We start from the raw sequence: 22,809 nt of genomic DNA, 5'->3' as shown, positions 1-22,809 counted from the left end.
ATGGAAAACAAGGACATTTATAAGTGATCCCAAACTTTTGAACGGTAGTGTATATTATTATTACTATCACTGCATTGTTCAGAAAGAGCTCTCAAGGTAATAATTTCACTGTACTGTTTTACACCTGTTGTGTTCTGTGCACGTGGGGAAACTTTGAAACTTGAACTGAGGCTTATCAAACATAGTTCAGCAGCAGTAAGAGGATACATCTCCAGACTCAACATTTATTCTTGGATTCACAACTTTACAACAGAAACACACAAATAATTATGTCTGTAACCTCATTTGACTGAATAAGGTTATTAAACATGATAAATACATCTAAAATGATGCTGAGCTGAAGCTATTATACCTGAGATGGCAAAGCCACTGAAGCCCACAGCCAACACCAGGAAGGAGATGGCAACACCACGTGTGTGACTGAACCCCACCACCAGCAGCAGAGTGGCTTCCATACCAAAACCTGCAGGGGTCACAGGGCACACAAAGATCAAAGGCTACCTTACCAAATCCTGATTGGTATGCAATGCTTTTCTAGCTTCATCAGCCCTGATACAGTATAATACCCAGAAAACAGTGAACATTCCTACAACGTTAGGTAACGTTCCAAGGGAGTCTCAATTTGTTTTCAGTTAACGTGACATTAGCATGACAATATCCTACAAATGTTTTCAAAATGTCCTGGAATTGAATATTAGTAGAAGGACATGAACATTAGTAGAAGGACATGCCATAATGGTTATAAGAAAGTATAGAGTCAAATATACAAATATACATGTGTGTCCTGTCAGTTGCCAGAGAGGAAGGGATTTCACCATGAGGCCAATAGTGACTTTGAGTTTAATGGCTGTGATAGGAGAAAACTGAGGATGGATCAACATTGTAGTTACTCCACAAAACTAACCTAATTGACAGAGTGAAAAGAAGGAAACCTGTACAGAATAAAAATATAAAAAACATGCATTTTGTTTGCAACAAGGCACTAAAGTAATACTGAAAAACAAATTGGAGTTAAGTGCAGGCAAAATCCTAGAGGACAACCTGGTTCAGTCAGCTTTCCACCAGACACTGGGAGATGAATGTACCTTTCAGCAGGACAATAACCTAAAACCCAAGCCCAAATCAACGCTGGAGTTGCTTACCAAGAAGACAGTGAATGTTCCTGAGTGGCCGAGTTACAGTTTTGACTTAAATCTACTTGAAAATCTATGGCAAGTCCTGAAAATGTTGTCTAGCAATGATAGACGACCAATTTGACAGAGCTTGAAGAATTTTGAAAATAATAATGGACAAATTATTATGCACAGTCCAGGTGTGTATAGCTCTTAAAAGACTTATCCAGAAAAACTCACAGCTGTAATCGCTGCCAAAGGTGCTTCAACAAAGTATTGACTCAGTGGTGTGAATACTAATGTAAATTAGATATTTCTGTATTTCCTCTTCAATAAATTTGAAACAATTTCTAAAAACCAGTTTTTACTTTGTTATTATGGGGTATTGTGCGTAGATGTAATTTAATCAATTCTGAATTCAGGCTGTAACACAACAAAATGTGGAATAAGTCAAGGGGTATGAACACTTTCTGAAGGCACTGAAGGTACAATGTAAGGGAAATTAATTCCTTCTGTCCTGGGTACAATACCTCCGCAGTTCATGATTTTCCGGACGTTTGTAGTTGACATGATTTTACGACTGCGTAGGAAGTCGGCCAGCTGGCCACCGATTGGCACTACGATGGTCATCACCATGTGAGGAACAGCAGACAGGAGCCCCACCTTTGAGGAGGAACAAGACAACACCCAGAAATGATGGTAAGAGCATGATGCTAGATGATGAGTCGATTATTTGAATCTGCTAGGGGGAAGAAAAAAAAAGTGAACCCCTTGGGGTCCACGGGACCGAGTTTGGGAAACGTTGCTCTAAACCAGTGTTTCCCAAACCTGTCCTCAAGTACCCCCAGCCAGTCCTCCTATTTCATGTATTCCAGAACTAGCACAGCTGATTTAACTAATGAGGAGCTTGATGATTAGGTGACCTTTTGAATCAGCTGTGCTAGTTCTGGAACATATCAAATACGTGGACAGGCTAGAGGTTTGGGAAGAAGTGCTCTAGATTGTATTGTAGATACATGTGTCATGCAGTTCATTTTGACATTTTCTTTTCAGTATTATGTTAAACATTTCTCTAACATACTGTACTTTCTCTGATGAAAGACATAATCTCGAAGTTGAAAATAAATGATGATCCACTTGAGTCTTATGATAATAAGAGTGTTGTTCCATTTACTATGGATAACAAATTGCAAAGAGATGTGTTAGATCTACACCACACAGAGAAGACCCACCTTGCCGATAGAGAAGCCGAACACCTCCTCGAAATAGGCCGGCTGGCTGATCAGGAGCAGATAGAAGGTCCAGCTACGGCAGAAGTTAGCCACGATGATGGCATAGACAGGCATGGAGGTGAAGAAACGGCGCCATGGAGTCTTGAATTTCTGTGGTGGGCCAGAAATAGGGGATCTGATCTCACTGACAATCTCAGGGCTCAATTTCAGGGGTCAACCTGGGTTATGTATTGCGTTATGTTTTCATTTTCAAGAGTGTCATCGATTTCAGGGGTCAACAGCACTCAAATAGGAAGCCTACTGTTGTTAACTTGGCTTAAGTCTCTTCTCAATCTTGATTAAATCTTATATGTGTGTCACAAAACTTCTATAAGTACTTACAAGAGCGGGATATTTGAAATAACATAAATCTTTATTATACTAAGCTAATGTATCTGACAGCAGCCAGAGTGAGTAATAGCATACCTCAGTGGCGCTCAATATTTTGACCCCCTCGCCAATGGTGGTCTCTATGTAGATCCTCTCCTCATTGCTTATAGTGGGGTGGGCAGCTGGTCTCCCATAGGCAAGCAGGAGCCAGAAGATGTACCATATGATCCCAAATACACCTGAATGTACAGAAATAAACAACACAGGTCATCACTAATGCTCTTATTGTTATATGGGTATAACAAAAGAGTCTGTTTTTACTAGACTTCCATATTACGGTTCATATTGTAACTATGAAGCACTTAGGGACAGATTCCTGGTCACAGATTAAGTATAGTCCTGCACTAAAAACAAGCTCCATTGGGAATCTGCATTGAAAAGGTTTTTTAGTCAAGGACTAGGCTTAATCCGAGAAACCGCCCCTAAGGGCTTTGTTATAGATCATAGAGATGGAAAGACGGCACACCTCATTCATTGGATCATCTCTCCCGCTGACTAGGAAGGAATTCCATGATCCCTCCTGAACCCATAGGAAGTCTCCCCCAGTTGTCTACCTTAAAATTATGAAAGCCTTCAATGGTGCTGCCCATGCTAAACAGGCTTTGTGACAAGTGCACCCTCTATCCATCTCAATGTACATGTAAGTGATATGGCAGCCTAATTATAACTGGGCATTGACCAATTCTAGACCAAAAACAAAAAAAGATGCTTCATTAGTCAAACAATATGAAAGATTACAGAGCCTTTGGAAAGTATTCAGAACCCTTGACTTTTTCCATATTTTGTTACATTACAGCCTTATTCTAAAATGGATTAAATATGTTTTTTAAATCTCAGCAATCTACACACAATACCACATAATGAGAAAACAAAAACAGGTTTAGACATTTTTGCAAATGTATAAAAAATAAAAACAGAAATATTTTATTTACATAAGTATTATGACCCTTTGCTATGAGACTCGAAATTGAGGTCAGGTGCATCCTGTTTCCATTGATCATCCTTGAGATGTTTCTACAACTGAATTGGAGTCCACCTGTGGTAAATTCAATTGATTGGGAATGATTTGTAAAGGCACACACCTGTCTATATAAGGTCCCACAGTTGACCGTGAATGTCAGAGCAAAAACCAAGCCATGAGGTCGAAGGAATTGTCCGTAGAGCTTTGAGACAGAATTGTATCGAGGCACAGATCTGGGGAAGTGTACCAAAACATTTCTGCAGCATTGAAGGTCCCCAAGAACACAGTGACCTCCATCATTCTTAAATGGAAGAAATTTGGAACCACCAAGACTCTTCCTAGAGTCCCCGGCCAAACTGAGCAATTGGGGGAGAAAGGCCTTGGTCAGGGAGGTGACCAAGAACCCGACGGTCACTCTTACACAGCTCTAGAGTTCCTCTGTGGAGATGGGAGAAACCTTCCAGAAGGCCAACCATCTCTGCTGCACTCCACCAATCAGGCCTTTATGGTTGAGTGGCCAGACGGAAGCAACTCCTCTGTAAAAGGCGCATGACAGCCCGCTGGAGTTTGCCAAAAGACACCTAAAGACTCTCGGACCATGAGAAACAAGATTCTCTGGTTTGATGAAACCAAGAATGAACTCTGGCCTGAATGCCAAGCGTCACGTCTGGACGAAACCTGGCACCATCCCTACGGTGAAGTATTGTGGTGGCAGCATTATGCTGTGGATATGTTTTTCAGCGGCAGGGACTGGGAGACTAGTCAGGATCGAAGCAAAGATGAATGGAGCAAAGTACAGAGATCCTTGATGAAAACCTACTCTAGAGAGCTCAGGACCTTAGACTGGGGCGAAGGTTCACCTTCCAACAGGACAACGACCTTAAACACAGAGCCAAGACAACGCAGGAGAGGCTTTGGGACAAGTCTCTGAATGTCCTTGAGTGGCCCAGCCAGAGCCCGAACTTAAACCCAATCGAACATCTCTGGAGAGACCTGAAAATAGCTGTGCAGCAACACTCCCCATCCAACCTGACAGAGCTTGGAGGATCTGCAGAGAAAAATGGGATAAACTCCCCAAGTACAGATGTGCCAAATTTGTAGCGTCATACCCAAGAAGACTCGATGCTGTAATCGCTGCAAGTTGCATCAACAAAGTGCTGAGTAAAGGATCTGAATACTTATGGAAATGTGATATTTAAGTTTTTTGGGGGGGAATAAATTACCAAAAATGTCTAAACCTGTTTTTGCTTTGTCATTATGGTGTGTTGTGTGTAGATAAGGATTTTTTTAAGTCAATTTTAGAATAAGTCTGTAACGTAACAAAATGTGGAAAAGTCAAGGGGTCTGAATACTTTCCGAAGGCACTGTAATTAGGTAGGAATCCCAGACAGGAAAACGTTAATTTCAGTCAAGTAATCATGTGACTAGATCACGAGAGCTATAGAAATGATACTGAAACGCAGCAGGCACAAAGTATCTTATGAGATTGTGTGAATATCTTAATCAAACAACAATTAAGATAAAATTGACAAAACAGACGAAGCAAAGAAATTCGAGAACAATCTAAGACCAGTGTAATACTAATGACATAATGACCGTGGTGCTTTGCATGTCACACTAGTGACAACTAGTGTAATGCATGGAATGTTGCTCAAATGGGAATCACCCACCTACTGTACTTTATCATAGTTGGGCCAGGTCTTGTGAAAGCTGTTCTGAAGTCATATAAGTAATTAAGTTGAGAATTAATATACATTTAGAAACTCAAGACACTTTTCCCCCCTATCGCTAGTTAGATCATAGACATCTCCCTGTTTTACAAAGATCACTATCTTTGATCATCTCCGCCATCTAGAGTATCTGAACATCAGTGCATGCATTTCAATGATTTCCCCAACCAAAACTCAATATGCAAACCTTAGTATGCATTCCTGTATGAAAGAATTGTAAATCACACCTATACAATCCACATGGGTTCAATTTAGCAATTTAATATTGATTTTTTAAAATCTTACCATAGATATAGAAGACTGAGGGCCATCCAACGAACTGAACCAGTACTCCTGCTAAAGGCATGGCAATCACAGCACCTGCATATGAACCTGGAAATAAAGAAAATGGAAAACATCAACATGCCACTGTCGTAGTTCTCTTTGGTCAGCATCTAAATGAAACCCCAATAAAATGACTAAGTAGTGATGCCCAGGTACCAAAACTAGCTTTGACTGAAAAAAAGCTTTGACTATGACATGATCATTACTCCGCAGCCCCTCAGCAACTCTTCTTCATCACTAGAAAAGTACTACTAGAAAAAAGTATGAGCCATGAATCAGCCATGAATAATCTCAGTAAGTGTAAATGTCATGCAACAGCAACCCTATTGGATTCATCAAATTAGGACTCATTGGTACCATCCTTGGGAGAGGATGTTTTAATGTATATTTTATTATCTGATGGCCTTATAAACACTCTCCATTTGAATAGGCCGGGAGCAAGCTCCTTCAGAGTGAGCAGGTGAAGTGTATGAGGGCAATCTTTCATTCAGAAGCGATGTCAAAAGGGTTTGGAAGCACTGGTTGTCATGGCACCAGTTTATTATGAAAGATGGCTGTTTTAATGCATTTTCGGGGGAGAACAACAGCCGACTTCTGCAAAACAAAACCACCTCGGTAACACATCCTTTTAAGGGGTCCTTATTACAGTGTAATTACATGTGTAAGTATTGTAATTCATTGTAATAATTCGAAGTTACACTGTACTAACAACATGTAACTGGTGGTGCCTGCAGTCTGTAATTACAGAGATGTAAACTAAGGCTTGTTACCATGCTTGTTACAAATGTTCAAGTTTCTGATAACATCTGAACACACCCTTTTTCATCCTGAACAAACCACATTATAAATATTAGCCAATTTAAAACCAACCACCTCATTGACACAACATAAGCTATAAAGGGCTCTGGAGTATGATGCCCAGGCCTGGTCCTGCTTTCGTTTGAAATGCATGGAAGCTTATGAGCGCTATGGCAAAAACAGGGTTTTACATAAATAAATAGTTTAAATTGTTTAACAGTGAATTTGACATGTAAAGCAATGGTAGCTAAGGAGGGCGGGGCTTGACAAAGGGTGAATTACTTTATTAAGCATCAATCAAACATTTTTAACACATTAATAAACAGTTATGGCCAAAATTTTGGGATAGTCATTCAGTGCTTGCCAAATCGTGAGCCTATTAAGCTTGGTTAAATAATGGTTTATAAATGCACTTAAAATGGACATAAGACAGCCCCTTATTTCATCATGTAACCTGGCAAGGGTTTCACAGTTGAAGAACATTCTCACTTCGGATGCATTGGTGCACTTATTTATTTATCCCAGGAATTAAGGAATCTTAATTAAGGCACTATAGAGGGTAGTGCGTACGGCCCAGTACATCACTAGGGCCAAGCTTCCTATCTTTCAGGACCTATATACTAGGCGGTTTCAGAGGAAAGCCCCAAAAATTGTCAGACTCCAGACACCCAAGTCATAGACTGTTCGCTCTGCTTCCGCACGGCAAACGGTACCGGAGTGCCAAGTCTAGGACCAAAAGGCTCCTTAAAAGCTTCTACAAATCATTTTATAACATTTTTGACATGCGTTTTTCTGGATTTTTTGTTGTTGTTATTCTGTCTCTCACTGTTCAAATAAACCTACCATTAAAATTATAGACTGATCATTTCTTTGTCAGTGGGCAAACGTACAAAATCAGCAGGGGATCAAATACTTTTTTCCTTCACTGTATAGGAGACAAACACGTCCACATAGGAGAGAGAAGGTCGGTTTTCCATGCAATTTGTTTTGCTTTTTGGATACAGAAATTGCGCTGGACGATTTAGCATAGGTAGTTAGCTAGCTAGCTAGCTAGCATTCTACCTATGCTAAATCATCCTGCACAATACCAAAAACTAGCTAGCTAATGTTAGCTTGCTAACTTAATTAACATCCACAGACTTTCCATGCCTTGATAGCTAACTTTAGCTAGCTAGCTACCTACAGCTGGCAAATAGCTAGCTAGCTGGGCTCGATCATGGTCTTATCTTCCCTGAACCTTGTTCTCAAGGTATCCATTCCTAGGGGTATTAAATGAGACACACCAGCATGCTAACGTTAGCTTGTGTCAACACACCTGTGAATAGTTCCTTTTCAAAGTAAACACTAGCTATCTTATTAGTTTTAGCAAACACCATAAGTATTATGCTAGCTGGATAACACAACAACTTGCTAGGTAGCTAGCCCTAGCTATAGGCTTCAACCCTAAAACAACATATAATAATGTTAGCAGAGATATTGGAGGAAGTTTTCTGTACTGTCTGATGATAGTTAGCTAGTAGGCTAATTGTCTTTGCTATATTGTCATATACATTAGCTACATTCTGTTTCTCTAGGACACCTTTCCCATTGGGTCTCAGACTCCAGGATTGGAAAACACAGAAACAGATTAAAAAACAGACGGCGATTTCCATTGTTACTTGTAATGTTAAAAAGGGGAGAAAAAGACAATCCCATTTTCTCTGAATTAGCTAGCTAGCTAGGTTGCTCAACATACTATACTGTGCAGATTTCAGTCACCACAATTTTTTTATTTTATGTTATTGAGTAGGCCTATATCTTTGTTTATTCTAATTAATCAAATTGTGAATCCAACAATAAAAAGCTGTACTATTTTGTAGTCTTTTTACATGTTACAATAAAGTTGACTAAATTAGAAGCTCATCTTTTGGTTGTTTTCACTTGGTAATGAGTAGTAAGTACATATATGGTATATGGTTGACCTATATCTGATCTGTTTGAGTTGACAGGTAAGTTATTCGAGCCTATTGAGCCTCCAACCTTTCTAACCTTGGACACCATGAGAGATTACCACCTTGTGACAGTTGTTACTGAATCGGATGCAGCTGAGAAGAAATGAAACACAATATTTGTGAATTTAGTGGAAACTTGCCCATTTGTAACAAGCAAGGCAACAATCATTTGTTGTTACAGATCTATAATTACTGACTGCAAATGCCACCAGTTACATGTTGTTATTACAGTGTAACTATGAGTTATCACAATTAACTACAATACTTGTTACAGTGTAATTACACATGTAATTACATTGTAACAAGGACCCCATAAAATGAAGCGTTACTACAACTTATCCCATCCCCATTTTCAGCCATTTTACCACAATGCTAAACATCTCTGGACAGAGAACAATGAGATATATATTCAATGGCTCGATTAGGGTTGATTGTGGTTATGGGTATAACAGAAAGGCAGGCAGGGTATTTTTGAATATCCATTCGATTTACTAAATTAATTAGATTTTTGGACTTTCACCTGTGAAGTTCATCATAATTTATTTAATCTGTAGCCTAACAAACTGCATGGTTACCCGAGTCGTAGTGGGGGGACCACACACCATATAGCATATTGTTGATATCTTTGCAAGGGGGAAGATGGTGGAGGCCCATATTATCATTATTTGCGCACCACCATTTCACACATAATTAATTTTACAGAACAAAAAGATCCCACCATGTCAAACAAACAAATGATCTGTCGGTGTTTAAAATTGTGCCTTAAAATCTTGTTTCCATTACAGCTCACGTGTTTGTTTTTTTATATGGTATGACTATACGGTATGACCTCACATAAAAACTGGATGGAAACGTGGTTAGTGTTAATTTCACTTACCACAGAATGAGGTGGTGGCCAGACGACTTCTCTCTAGGGGAGGAGCCCATTTGGCCCACATCCCATGGCATGCTGGGTAGGTAACACCCTGTATAGCAAACATTACAGGGCATCTTTATTCTGAAGGGTCAAATAATCAACCTGAGTAAAGAGATAAAGATATATACAGTACCAGTCAAAAGTTCTGAATGATGTGTCCAAACTTTTGACTGGTACTGTATACGTGTTCCTGTACTGCATATGAGCTTTGTCAAATGTATCAGTCATTATGATGACTAATGTTGCCACCTTCAATTGGGCTACATTTAGTAGATTTGGTTTAAATTTGGCAATGAAAGTGTCAATAAAATCCAGCAACACTGAAGATGACGCACCTCCACCAAGCCTTGTAGGATGCGGACTAACATGACACAGCCGTAGTGCCTCTTGGCTGCTGACGGGATGAACATATTGAGTATGGACGTGAGGAAAATGGCCGCCCCAAACACTCTGGGGAAACATTACATTATAGTGTGACTAGGTTATAGACAACAATGGTGAGCAAAAATTACTACAAAGGGTAGCATTTTCCAATATTTGCATACAGGATCTTGTAGGATCTTAATTTGAGCCAGCTTGCTACAGCAGGAAAATAATCCTTCAGCAACAGGAAATGTGAAGTTTTGTAGGGGTTGATAACTTTTTCAAAAAGGAAAATCAAGTCTGACAAAGTGGAAACTTCAGAAACCAAAGTACAAACTACAAGTTTTAGATTTCCTGCATTGCAGAAAAGTTATCCTGCATCAGGGTGATAAAATTAAGATCCTACATCTGTACCCTCCCCTACGCATTTATTTGGACAGTGAAGCTAAAACTTTGAATTTGACTCTATACTCCAGCATTTTGGATTTGAGATCAATTGTTTTATAGGAGGCGAGAGTTACAAAGGCAAAAAGCAGTAACTTCGCCAACAGTCAACACCAGCCATATGCAGGACCTGCAGATGGAGCTACATGAGCTAAGGCAGACATTTCTCAGCCACCACCATCCACTCTACAGAGTCCCACAAAAACCCAGGACCAAGCCAACAGCTGAATCAGAACGCACACACCAACCAACCAATGCACCAACCCAGCTGAGCCCCTCCATCTCACAACCTGTAATTACTCCCATCATTCCTGCCATCCTCCACAGACCTGACGAGAAACCAGACAATATATTAATGATGGAAAGTTTATACTAGAATAAACTTTTCCCAAATAAAAAGGTTGTCACGTTTGTCGTAAGGAGAAGCGGACCAAAGTGCAGCGTGTGTGTCGTTCCACATTTTTATTTTCACTGTGAAACTATGCAATACATATAAATAAACTGAATAACAAAACAACAAACCGTGACGCAGAGGTGAAACATACGCTAACTCAAAGACAATCTCCCACAAACCCAGGTGGGAAAAACACCTACTTAAGTATGATCTCCAATTAGAGACAACAATGACCAGCTGCCTCTAATTGGAGATCATCCCAAACAAAACCCAACATAGAAATACAAAACTAGAACATGACAACATAGAAAAACTAAACTAGAAAACCCCCCTGTCACGCCCTGACCTACTCTACCATAGAAAATAACAGCTTTCTAAGGTCAGGATGTGAAAAAGGTGGCAAAGTTATTGCGCCCCCAACAGATAGAGCTATGAGGCTCTTGACTGTGGCCCAGCTTGGCTCCCCCAGCCCTATCATCATTAACACAAGGACTAATGACCTGCCTGCCCAACAGGAGAGGGTGGCCACATCACTAAGGGGAGTGATAGAGAGGGCCTCCACCATCTTCCCCCTTGCGAAGATTGTAATATCTACAGTACACTGCTCTAGAGAGATTTCCACCCTGCCACCATCCAGAGGGTAATTGCCAGGATCTCTCGGGACTGTATGCTATGGCCCAACGTACACCTGGCCCAACATCCCACCCTCAGCCTGGACTGTCTTTACGACAATGTACACATGTACAAAGAGACAGTCCCCACCTTCGCCAGGATGTTAAAGGATGTTGCTTTGGGTGGCCAGTTCACCTCACCCCACAGGAGCAGCAGACCAGCCACCAACTCCCTGAGACAAATCAGTTGCTCCTTTAGATCTGCATCCGTTGGCGCCTCACAGAGGCTGGAGAACAACCAGCAACACTGCCCCCCACACCACCCTCCATCGCTTTTCTGCTCAGGAACTGCATGCAGATACACTGAGCTATGCACAAGCTGTATGCAGTGAAAGAGGCCCCACGCAGAGTTTAGAGGATCACAGGCCACACTGCCCTCCACACACCCCTCTTTAATTCCCCCTACAACCTCCCTCCCATGCTACCAGACCAGGCCCGCCTCAGCACAGCTCAACCAGACCCGGCCCATCACAACACAGCTCAATCAGACCCAATCCATCACAGCACCTCTCTACCAAACCTGGCTCATCATAGCACAGCTCAACCAGACCCGGCCTGCCTCAGCACAGCTGTACCAGACCTGGCCCATTACAGTACAGCTCTACCAGATCTGGCCCATCACAGCACAGCTCTACTAGACCCGGCCCATTACAGCACAGCACAGCTCTACCAGACCAGGATCACCTCAACTCAGCCCAGCTCTACACAGCACAGACCACTACCCTAGTGTCTGGCAAAACACTGTTGAGGGTAGTGCACCACATGATGCAGTCCACACCATGTATCATTCACATCATCAGCCATCATATGCTGAGAGTTTGGAGCTGTGCACACGCAGAATGGATCACTGGCAGCCACTCCGGTCCCTGCAGCAGTTCCACTCCTTGAGCGGGAGCTTCATCCGGATGGACTGCTCTCCCAGTTTCAGCCCCTGCATCCAGCAACTTGAGGGAGTCTGTCAAATACTCAGTCTGCTGTGCTCTTACCTGGATGGCCAGGGACCTGGGCAAAGTCTCTGCTAACTCAACAAATAGCTGCAGATGACCCTATGCTTGTTAACTCTTATGGGAATGAGCTGAATACCCCCTCGGAATTTAAATATTGTAAGGGGCTTGGGCTAATGTACTGTACCTTAGTGTGTGATGTATGATAAAACAAATGTTTACACAATGGCACACACACACACACACACACACACACACACACACACACACACACACACACACACACACACACACACACACACACACACACACACACACACACACACACACACACACACACACACACACACACACACACGGCGTTAACCCTTACCTAACACACACACAAACACTGCATGCCTTTTCCACTTAGGTACCTGAAACCTTTCAGTTATAGCTCTAACACCACACACTGACTACCAATGCCAAATATCCCGTCTTTCAGTTCTAAACCTCACCACACACATTGACTGACTGATTATCTCAGACACCCAATGTGTATGTTCCTGCACTTAACAGAGGTATGCATTCCAAACCTCCGTTATCAATAGTCAATGATCTTGAGCCACCCCAGTCACCTATTTAACACTCTCTAGTCCACCCACAAACCAGTTCTATTAAAATACCTTATATTTCTTGAATTTCCTGAGTTTTTTAGTATAGTAAACAGTGCCCATATTAGGACAGCCCCAGGGTCACAAGGAGTGAGAGCATTAGTAGTGGGAAGGTCTCACCTGTTGGCGGCCAGCTTGTTGGAGATGAAGCCTCCAGGGATCTGTGTGACGATGTAACCCCAGAAGAAGGAGCCATGGATCAGTCCCACGGTCTCTGGGTCCCAGTTGAATTGAGCTGGCTGGTGAAGAGGGATAATATAGGGTATTTAACTGGTTATGAGTTATTTCACATAAGAAGTGTTTGTGTATGTGTCCGGGGCTATTATGTTGTTAGAGTTTGAAAATAGAACCAGAGGACTGTTTGGGGGATGCTACTGTCCTTCAGAACAACACTTTAACTTTTCCATCCAAATATCATCTGTTGAATAGCAATGGCACTATAATACAACATAATACAACATTCAAGGGTGTGTTCATCTGATCCCGTGTATCAGGGATGGATGATTAATGTAGTTAAGATGATTCATCTCAAGATTTAGATATGCAATCTTTTTTGTATTTTGACTGAAGCCTATAGGCCTACATTGATGACTGCTGGCAAACAGGTGATGATAGATGAATCATTGATGATTCAAGTGTTAGCCTATGCATGGCCATTTACTAGGAATTATATTATATTTTAAAACTTTTTCAAAATTAAATCACTGCGGGCATTGATAAACTCATCTTTCCACAATAGTGCCCTATCAGTACTGTTTTCATGTTGAAAATGTTTGATGTTGTTTTCTCAAGTTAAACTATATATTTGTTCAATCTATATTCCATATAATTTGACAACAATTGCTGTCATTACATCATTTCATTCCCTTGCTGTTATTGCAACATTGTAGACAATTCTGTTTCATTTTCATACCATAGGCCCATTTATTTAGGTTTGATATGGATGCAGAGTTTGGGACTCACGAACAACGCTACACTCATGAGGAAACAGTTACTTTATTTCGCTCAATAAATGTTTCCTTCGTTTAGAATCTGTGTTTCCCCCGAAATGTGTGATGCACCCATATCATTCTGTTTTGTGTCCGGACTTTTCGGTGACAATGATATCAGTGCGCACCTGAGCGTTCACAAGTTTATTTCTGGCCTTCCCGCATTTGGTCAAGCCACTAAGGGCGCATGCGCATTATTCTCAAATCAGGTTGTATTGTTCACATACACATATTTAACAGATGTTATTGTGGGTGTAGTGAAATGCTTGTGTTCCTAGCTCCAACAGTGCAGTAATATCTAACAATTCACAACAATACACACAAATCTAAAAGTAAAATATTGGAGTTAAGAAATATATAAATATTAGTGGCATTGACTAGAATCTAGTAGATTATGGTATATACATATGAAATAAATAAAACAGTATGTAAACATTAAAGTGACCAGTGCTCCATTATTAAAGTGATCAGTGATTCCATGTCTATGTACATAGGGGAGCAGCCTCTCAGGTGCAGGGTTGTCACGTTCATCATAACAATGATCGGACCAAGGCACAGCGTGAGTAGCGTTCCACATAATTTATTACAAAGTGAAACTTTAGAAAAATACAAAACAAATAAAGAATACGCTCCAGATCACAATGGTAAATAGCATCCAGTGGTTTTAATGTGTTTGCCGATGTATGCATATAGATAATATCACCATAATCTAAAACGGACATAAAAGTAGCCTGCACAATTTGTTTTCTATTTACGGAGGACAGACAAGCCCTGTTTGTTGTTGTGTAGAGACGACCAAGGCGCAGCGGTTGCGTGCTCATCATTATAATTTATTAAGTAAATGTGAACGCGGAAAAACAATAAACGACAGTTTAACAGGCTATACTTACAACAGCAGTGCTAAAGACAACTACCCACAAAATACAAACAAAACCCATACCTATATATAGGACGCTCAATCAAAGGCAACTACAAACACCTGCCTCCAATTGAGAGTCCAACACCCAATTACCTAACATAGAAATACTAAACTAGAGATAACATAGAAATACAGAAAAACATAGAACATAACCTAAAACCCGGAAATAATAAAACAAACACCCTTCTAATCAAACCACCACCCCGAACCAACCAAAACAAATACCCTCTGCCACATCCTGACCAAACTACAATACAAATAATACCTAAATACTGATCAGGACGTGACACTATTTCTGTAAAGGAACCCTATCTTGAATTTGAGCTTTTTTCCCAATTCAGTAACATCTTTTTTAAAAGAAAACCTATCATCTAACCATACCCCTAAGTATTTATATGCAGAGACCTGTTTGATTTGAGTACCATCCAAGCTAGTGATTACAAAAGTGTTTCTAACTGAGAGTTTAGACCTAGAGAAAAACATGACATTTGTTTTCTTAGCGTTTAAAACAAGTTTAAGCTGTAAAAGAGACCCCTATAGTATCCTAAAATCAGACTCCAACTGCATTAAAGCTTGGTCTGCAGTTGGAGCAATAGAGTACATCACTGTGTCATCTGCATATAAATGGAATTTACAATATCTGACATAATCACCAATGTTGTTTATATAAAGTGAGAACAATAGTGGGCCAATTATTGAACCCTGAGGGACCCCTTTAAGTAACTGTAAGGGGTCAGACTTGACCCCGTCGACCATGACGGCCTGAGTTCTATCTTTAAGATAGTCATAAAACCATCGGCAGGCATCAGTGCCCAGTCCTATAGATGACAGCTTACTCAAAAGGATAGCATGGTCTACACTGTCAAAAGCTTTTGACCAATCTACAAACAACGCAGCACAGTGCTTTCTATCATCTAAGGCATTTGCAATATCATTTACAACAAGCAGTGGCCGATGTGGTACTGTGTTTAGATCTAAAACCAGATTGACACACAGAGTGTAATTAATAACTTCACCATACTCAAAGGAATATTCCATTTTTATTTTTACCTATCTACCCTTAGGTGCCCTTCTTTGCTAAACATTGGAAAACCTCCCTGGTCTTTGTGGTGGAATCTGTGTTTGGAAAAAAACAACCGACATGAGCAAAACATCTGACATGTACATGTTTGTGAGAATCTCACCTTTGCACATAGGGGTCATTAATGTGTAGCACAAACAGTTCAGAAGCTATAGACCAGTGGAGGCTCCTCAGAGGAGGAAGGAGCTCCTCAGAGGAGGAAGGAGAGGACCATCCTCCTCAGTGAATTTCATAAAAATAAAAATGTTCAAACATTTAAAACGTGTCACGTCACCAAATAATTTATTAAAACGCACTGTTTTACAATGAAGGTCAACAGTAGCCTCAACAGCACTCTGTAGGGTAGCACCATGGTGTAGTCGGAGTACAGATAGCTTAGTCCTTCTCTGGGTACATTGACTTCCATACAAAACCTAGGAGGCTCATAGTTCTCACCCCTTTTCATAGACTTACACATGAATTATGACAACTTCCGGAGGATGTCCTCCAACCTATCAGAGCTCTCGCAGCATGAACTGACATGTTGTCCAACAAATCAAAGGATCAGAGAATGAATTTTGTACTGAAAGCATAAGCTACAGCTAGCTAGAACTGCAGTACATAAAATGTGGTGAGTAGTTGACTCAAAGAGAGAGAAAGACAATAGTTGAACAGTTTTTCACTTTCACTTACTTTGCTAGCGAATGCAGCCAGCTAGTTTAGCCTACTCAAACACCCAGCTCAAACAGAAAAGGATGCTATGTTAGCTAGCTGGCTGTGGCTATCCAACACTGGAACTCTTCCAAGTCAAGGTAAGCTTTTGGTTTGATTAATTTATTGTCACGAAGGCCCGCTAGTGTAACTGCTTAACTGCTTGCTGATTGTACACTGTACTGCATGATTGTAGTGGGTTTACTAATGCGTTAGTTCTGGTAGCTATGCTAATTATAACATTAGCTAATATGGTGACGATGATGTAGGCCGTGTGTAGGGGTTAGTGGTTAAAATATGAAGGTTTGGCTTGGAAAGTTTTTTTTTCGCCTGTTCACAGACAGCTGATGTATTATGTACTGTATGTCCACAAGCAAAGGGAAAAAGTGAGAGGAGGAGAGTGCGTAGATGCGATAAGGAATTATACAACGCTCAAAGGGATCATACTGTTTGTATGTGGTTGCTATGAAAGTGAACTGTGTTTACGTGTGATCAGGGGTGTATTCATTCTGCCGATTCTGTTGAAAAACATTTCTTAAACGGAAGCAAACAGAACGAAACAGGGATAAACACATGCATTTTTTCGAATAGAAACGCTCGTAAAAAAATACACCCTTGATCATCTAGATGCAGGCAAGAGTGTACAAAGGCGGTATTGAATGTGTCGATGTCTGTCACCTTGATTACTCAAATTTCTCTCAACCTGTGCACCTCCGTTGTAAACTTTCATTCATAGGCAAGGTCATGATGGGTATAGGGAAATCATGTAGTAGCCGAAACTTTTCGATGTTACACTGAGCTGGGTGAATGGAATATGAATGACAGTCATCCAATATGCTGTAATAGAATAAGGCCATGCTCCCTCATCTTAGACAGCACCGACCGCCACTGCTGGGCATGCATATTTCTCTCCCTGTACGACACGTGCAATTTGAACACACCTCGAGATAAATATTGTTTTCTTGCATTGTTGCGACAGGCTGAACAATTGAATAGTTAAACTATTCTACTATGGGGATGTCTGATTTGGCCGAAGCTTACTCGTGTTTTTGTCTGTGGAAAATGAAATGTGGACAACAATTTTTCATAATTCAAATAACCAAAGCAGGTACCAGGTCTAAGCTCCGCCTGGCTCTCATTTGGATCATAGGTGCCGTCCGACTCAATTTGACCCCTGCCTCTACCTGTCTACCTCCTGCTGCTTCATTGCCCTAACGACTGCTACAAAGTTTCTATTTTACACACTACATAATGCACACCTCAATCTATGGAGTCTTGTTAATGTCAGTGAGATATTTCTGTCTCTCTCACCTGGAGTACAGGTGTCCCATTGATGTAGACCGTGTTGTTGTTGACCATCTCCACGATGGCCACCCCCAGGTTGCAGCGGATGCCAAAGGAGATGCAGAAACCCAGTCCACTGAGGATGGCGATGATGTAGCGCTTGGGCAGGCCGCAGCACCCGCAATCAAACAGAGGGGCACTGTGGCGAGGGGTCACCTGTTCCGCGTCCTCTGTCAGCTCCATCTGGTCCTCCTCGTCCGCATTGGTGCCATCGATTTTCCTGTAACACAAAACATGCAAGTCGAGACAGATACCCAGCAAACAGGCAATCTTCCTACAATGTTCAACAGGAGGACATTGGTAAGTGTTTAATTGGTGACGATGTCATACTGCACTACATAGTCCTACACTCTTACAAAAAAAGGTTCCAAAAGGGTTCTTTGGCTGTCCCCATAGGAGAACCCTTTTGGTTCCAGGTAGAACCCTTTTTGTTTTCAGAACCCTTTTGGGTTCCATGTAGATCCTTCTGTGGATAAAGTTCTACATGGAATCCAAAAAGCTTCTACCTTGAACCAAAAATAGTTATTCAAAGGGTTCTCCTATGGGGACAACTGAGGAAAACTTTTCTGTTCTAGATAGCACCTTTTTTTCAAAGAGTGTACTACAAATAAGTACGGTGTATACAAAAAGTATTTGTATACCTAATTCCCTTGAATGACACTTCATGTTAAATCTACTATGATATTTAAAACAGTCTTTAAAAGACAAAGACCATTCCTGATCTTACCCTTTCTGTTTGCAATACTATTATTATTTTTTTTAAACTGAGGAAGGAGAGGAGACTCCCAACAGCCTACTCCCCATGGGAGGTCACAAGGTGAAACCAGGATGCAGTTCTGAAAAGGTCACTGTGCATCTGATATTTGGCTCCCCCTCCCCCCACGACTATACACCTCTCTCTGGGCAGATTTGATGATGGTGTTCAAGGCGTCTATATTTTAGCATGCATTTGGTCTCCCTTGCACATACTGTACATCCATTGTTAGTGAATGGCATGTCCTAACTATATATACTGTATGTTTTCAATCCATCGAATAGGGACTGCTGTAGTGATTCACAGGGGAACAAGGTCAGTATTTGAAGTGTCATCCCATTCATCACAAACAGACTGAATGTAAACAATATAAGTATTTTTGTGTTACATTGGTGTGTGGAGTTTGTAGAGCACCACCCTCAGTGGGGTTGGAAAACAGCCTCATGCATCTCATTTTCAGGGGAAATGAAAAGAGAGCGTGTGACACGACTTCTACTTTTGGACGTTAACAAGGCAACACTCCACCTTAACTCCTCCTCCACATTTACTTGATTGGTTGAACAGTTTTTTTTCTTGCCAGGACCAGAAAGAAAGAAACAGGGCTCAGTTGTCTGCTGCATAAGGTTAGTACAGCACAAATTCAATGGTTGACAGTGTAATAGATATCCTCAGCACTCCTCCAGGCAGCTAACAGACAGAGTGTTTGATAGACAGGTGGGCAAACAGTAGAGATTCTTGCAAACTCCTATCCAATCTCATAAAACAACCTGAAAAAATCTTTTTGGGTGTAATTATATTTAAAATAATGGTTCTTTGCGGAACCTTAGGAAAGGCTTATAGCAGCATGTGTTCCATTTAGACATTGTCAAAAATGGTTCTGCATAGCACCAAAAGGGGATCCGCTACTGTTACAAGCCAAAGAACCCTAATTTGGCACTATTGTAGACTGAGTCAGCCATTTTTGAATTTGCACCATACTCAGGTTCCTTAACTAATACACATGTTATTTGCTGCAGAACAGGTAAAGTGCACCTAAAGAGAACTGAAGTGTCAAAGCATTAGCTGAAGCAAAACAAAACAGCCACACATACAAAAATATCCCTTTATTAGTCCCTTGATGTCAAGGATGCTGGGCTCCATTCCTTTTTCCTCGCACTCTTCAGAGGTCTATAGTATGTACACTTCATTCACTCCTTCATTCATTCACAAGTCTTTCATGTGCAAGAAAACCTTTCCCACCTGGACTAAAGGAACACCTATGTGAGAATGCTGTTCATTGACTACAGCTCAGCGTTCAACACCATAGAGCCCACAAAGTTCATCACTAAGCAAAGGACACTGGGACTAAACATCTCCCTCTGCAACTGGATCCTGGACTTCCTGATGGGCCGCCCCCAGGTGGTAAGGGTAGGCGAAAACACATCTGCCACACTGATCCTTAACACTGGGGTCCCTCAGGGTGCATGCTTAGTCCCCTCCTGTAGTCCCTGTTTACCCACGACTGCATGGCCAAGCATGACTCCAACACCAACAGTGGTAGTGTCACGTTGGAATAATCAGATCAATGCGCAGCGTGAGTAGCGTTCCACATCTTTAATATTAAGTGAAACTAAGCAACATACAAAAACAATAAAGAATAAATGAACCGTGACGACAAAGAAACTACACATAAACACTATATCCCATAACCCACAGGTGGAAAACATGCTACTTAAGTATGATCCCCAATTAGAGACAATGATTACCAGCTGCCTCTAATTGGGAATCATACAAATCACCCAAACATAGAAAAACTAAACTAGAACCCCACATAGAAAATATAAACTAGATTAACCCCCCAGTCACGCCCTGACCTACTCTACCAAAGAAAAGAAAATCTTTCTATGTTCAGGACCGGAAACTGTCGCCGGAAGCTCTGGACAGGGAACTGTCGCCGGAAGCTCTGGACCGGGAACTGTCGCCGGAAGCTCTGGACCGGGAACTGAAGCTCTGGTGGTCAGTGGTGGTTCTAGACCCTTTCAACTGGGGGGGCAAAGCTGGGGCCAGTTGTACTGTTAGAGGGGCCAGTTACATTAGACGTTATTGTTGTCATATCGTTTTCTTCACTGCATTGCAGGCATTAGCAGGCAAAAGACCATGTTCATAATCATCGTCATTGCCACTGTCTAATAATGGATGTAAAAAAAGAATGATAGCTAAAATTAGTTATTTAAATATTATTCCATACTCCACATTTAGGGGGGCCACAAGGGGGACCTAAATTGTTGTCACAGGGGCACTGCCCCCCCCCCCAGAAACGCTAGTGATTTTTATCCAACCTTTTTTGTACCAACGCTAGCTTACATTTCAAGAAGCAATTCAGAACGGACTAAAATAGTGTTTGTTTACTGACAGACTGGTCAGCAACATCCTAGAGAGACCCTATTAAGAGAACATGTCATTCCCATAGATGTTGTATTTCGGCCAATAAATTTAGTCTCAGTGAAGTATGGCCTCATAGGAAATAAGATAGATAGATAGATAGATAGATAGATAGATAGATAGATAGATAGATAGATAGATAGATAGATAGATAGATAGATAGATAGATAGATAGATAGATAGATAGATAGATAGATAGATAGATAGATAGATAGATAGATAGATAGATGATAAGATAAAGAAGAAGGAAGATAGAAGAAGAAGAAATGATAGAGGAAGAGAGAGAAGAAGAAAGAAAGATAGATAGATAGATAGATAGATAGATAGATAGATAGATAGATAGATAGATAGATAGATAGATAGATAGATAGATAGATAGATAGATAGATAGATAGATAGATAGATAGATAGAACTCAATGAATGATGTAGTTTGTCCCAGAGCAATCTGGATTACCTTCTTTTGGAAACAAATCTGGTTACATCCAAAAATTAGATTGCACCTAATGATTCATTCTGCTCAGATTTAATTTCTCTTTTCCTCTCTTGGTCTCTCTGGATTCACATTTCTTAGTTTCACCTGCTAGTAATGATTTGACCAGTTTGGTGGGATTGCATTTTCCCACAACATGGATCCTTGTGGGCTTTGATGAAAGATTTCACTTTGCCTTTTCCCTGTGTTTGTATAGTGTTTAAAATAAAACTGATAAAATAGAAAGTAACCTGACATCATTCATTTTACACACATTTAATGATGACACATTTTCATTGTACTGATATTACGACCCTAATATAAATGATAATCGCCGGTTGGATAAATTTGTCCAGTTCACTTTTTTAAATATAATTTCAAATGTATCTATTTCAGACTGCGCAGTGAACACTGGTTCTTAACATGCAATAATTCCCTTTCACAGGAAATTGCCCACTTACTTGGTTTATCTCTTTTCAGACAACAATCCACCTCACATGTGGAAGTTCCATATTCATCATCCTCCCCTTGTGAAATATATATCAGATATGAAATATGCATCATAACGTCTTAAGATAAAACCTGTGATTACATCACTGGCATTGCCTGGCAAGCAAAACAATTAAATATTTAGTTATCTCTAAGATCTCTGGGTACAGTACATGGTGAGCTTAATGTTGTTCAAACCTCCTGTTTTCCTCCACTGGCTTTGTTCATAGTTCTTAGAATTTTGACCAAATGATCTGAGTTTGGGATTTTAACACTGCAATCATTTTACCAGTGGATATAGAGATTTTTTATGCTAGCCTATAGAACTATACTTTGGATTAGAATCTTGACCAAGCTATATAAAGATCCTAAAATACAATAAGATAACTAAGATAAAATACCTAACAGTACTCAGAAATAAATAATATATACTTATGAAATGATCTGATCTGTTGCTTCAAGTAGATATCAAACCTGCACTGTGCTGTTTTTACCCCATTGAGTCACACACATATCTCAGTCAGAGAGCAGAGATTCACACTCATTCAATCCCAGTTCCCCCAACACTTCCAGACAGTCTCAGACTCACCTCTGCAGGTTCCCCAGGCCGTCTCCTACTATATTCTTCACCTCCTCCTTCCCTGGTTTCAGAATCTGCTCCTTCAGCCCTGCTAACCCCCCGAAAGGCAT

The 22,809-nt window shown here is 40.8% G+C and overlaps 1 protein-coding gene and 1 long non-coding RNA gene across 2 annotated transcripts in view; one reads left to right on the top strand and one right to left on the bottom strand.

The window, feature by feature from the left end:
* Window positions 1–22,809, bottom strand: part of LOC106573301 (vesicular glutamate transporter 3-like) — a 25,240-nt gene extending 2,431 nt beyond the window's left edge. Inside the window, exons 1-10 of the mRNA XM_014148236.2 lie at window positions 22,709–22,809; window positions 17,953–18,205; window positions 13,083–13,201; window positions 9,829–9,943; window positions 9,455–9,542; window positions 5,750–5,836; window positions 2,810–2,952; window positions 2,345–2,494; window positions 1,643–1,775; window positions 353–463 (exon numbers count right to left, since the gene is read on the bottom strand). Coding sequence (XP_014003711.2) covers window positions 353–463; window positions 1,643–1,775; window positions 2,345–2,494; window positions 2,810–2,952; window positions 5,750–5,836; window positions 9,455–9,542; window positions 9,829–9,943; window positions 13,083–13,201; window positions 17,953–18,205; window positions 22,709–22,809 — 1,300 coding nt within the window. The remainder of the gene's footprint in view (window positions 1–352; window positions 464–1,642; window positions 1,776–2,344; window positions 2,495–2,809; window positions 2,953–5,749; window positions 5,837–9,454; window positions 9,543–9,828; window positions 9,944–13,082; window positions 13,202–17,952; window positions 18,206–22,708) is intronic.
* LOC123727795 (uncharacterized) lies at window positions 1,712–5,865 on the top strand. The gene is made up of 2 exons (XR_006759686.1): window positions 1,712–1,811; window positions 5,755–5,865. It is a non-coding gene; the product is annotated as an uncharacterized lncRNA (long non-coding RNA).

This window comes from Salmo salar, chromosome ssa16 (genome assembly GCF_905237065.1).
Source record: "Salmo salar chromosome ssa16, Ssal_v3.1, whole genome shotgun sequence".
NCBI lineage: Eukaryota > Metazoa > Chordata > Actinopteri > Salmoniformes > Salmonidae > Salmo > Salmo salar.
The sequence above is the reverse complement of the archived record's forward strand: the minus strand, read 5'-3'. Positions and strand labels throughout refer to the sequence as shown.